General features: G+C 53.5%; 1 protein-coding gene across 1 annotated transcript in view; it reads right to left on the reverse strand.

Annotated features, from left to right (window-relative positions):
* The window catches only part of LOC104392037 (apoptosis facilitator Bcl-2-like protein 14), a 7,855-nt gene extending 7,258 nt beyond the window's left edge, over positions 1–597 (reverse strand). The window contains exon 1 of the mRNA XM_010001393.1: positions 4–597. Coding sequence (XP_009999695.1) covers positions 4–597 — 594 coding nt within the window. The remainder of the gene's footprint in view (positions 1–3) is intronic.
* Positions 598–1,533: the final 936 nt, after the last annotated feature.

Genomic DNA, 1,533 nt, shown 5'->3' on the forward strand with positions numbered 1-1,533 from the left:
TGCCGCCTCTGCCCGCTCCTCCTCCGTGTGCTTCTTGAAGGAGAAAACCCTCTTGAGGCTGGGTCTCCTCTTGGGGGCTCTGCCCAGCGGTGGGGACATGCTCGAGTCCCCTCCAGGCTTTTTAGCTCCTTCTTGTTTGGAGCTGTGAGGAGCTTTGGCATCTTTCTCCTTCGCTTTCTGCCCCGTGTTCTCCTTCTGCTCCTCAGAACTCTTCTTGAAGATGAAATTTAAGAAACTTTTGAACCAGGTGCGTTGGGAAGAGTTTTTGGAGCTTTTCCTCTTGGGCTTCAGCTCCTCTTTAGGGACCTCCCCAGGAGCTTTGTTCTCATCACCCAGACCCTCATCCAGGCCTGCTGCTTTGGGTCCTTCCTCCTGGTCCTTCTTGGTGCTGAGTTTGGCACATGAGCTCTTGCAGGAGTCACTTTTCGACCGCTGTGGCCCATCTGCCTTCCTGCCCTGCCTCCTGGCTCGCTCCTGACACTTCTTCTTGGCCACCATGGAGCTCTCACAGCAGCTCAGCGAGCGCCTGACATAGATTTCCAGCACCTTTTTGGCCTCTTGCCTGTCCAGAGAGAGGATCTTGCCTGATGCCTCCATCCCCACATCCCACTGGAGCTTCTCCACAGGCAGAGCCCTCACGTTACTGCAGGGAGAAACAACATTGTCTACTTGAGCTTTGCTTCCCACTGCATTATCAGGTTGGGCATGATGGAAATCAGCCCCGTTTTAGCACCCAAGGGTGGTTTGGGTGTCTGTTCATGTGCTCAGTAAATGAGCAACCCCATTTCTAGTTGTTATCTGAGTGCTCTTTACCCGGGCTGCACACGCGGGGTTTTACGAAGGGCAATAGACACCAGTGATAAAGGAAGTGAAACTGCAGGGAGGAGGAAGAGGAGCTGGACACTTCTCCAGGGGAGGGCCTGGCTATCATCCAGAGGATGATATCATCCTGCTACCATGGTCCTGTGGTAACGTGGTCCCATGTTAGGATGAAAAACTAAACGCTGGGAGCACTGTGCCCGTCCCCCATCAATCACATAACCTGGATTATTTAGTATCTCCCCTTAAAATATTGGCTGTCAAGAAGAACCCAAAACCCATTTCTCAGCAAGGCTGGGTGCTTCCAGTCCTTGGAGAAGCCGAGGGCAAGGTGGCCTCTTGGAAATATCTTCAGTCACTGTCAGTATTGGCTGAGCACCTTGCAATGAGGAAGCCTCTCTGTGAGCTCTTGCCAGCCTGGGGCTGCAAGAAGATGCTGCTATGGAAAAACCACATCTGTCACATCTGTTCCTCATGCTGACTTGACTTCAGGAACCTATTTCTCCCTTTAGAGAACCAGACCTGGACCAGACCTTCCCCACCACTGAGCAGCAGAGGGGAAGCCAAGGCCAAAATCCAGCACGTTGGGCTGTGCACTGGAACAGGTTGCCCAGGGAAGCCCCATCCCTGGAGGTATTCAAGGGCAGGTTGGATGGGGCTTGGAGCAACCTGGTCTGGTGAGAGGTGTCCCTGCCCATGCAGAAGGGTTGGATC

Source organism: Chaetura pelagica, unplaced genomic scaffold (genome assembly GCF_000747805.2).
Source record: "Chaetura pelagica isolate M959 unplaced genomic scaffold, ChaPel_1.0 scaffold507, whole genome shotgun sequence".
Taxonomy (NCBI): Eukaryota; Metazoa; Chordata; class Aves; order Apodiformes; family Apodidae; genus Chaetura; species Chaetura pelagica.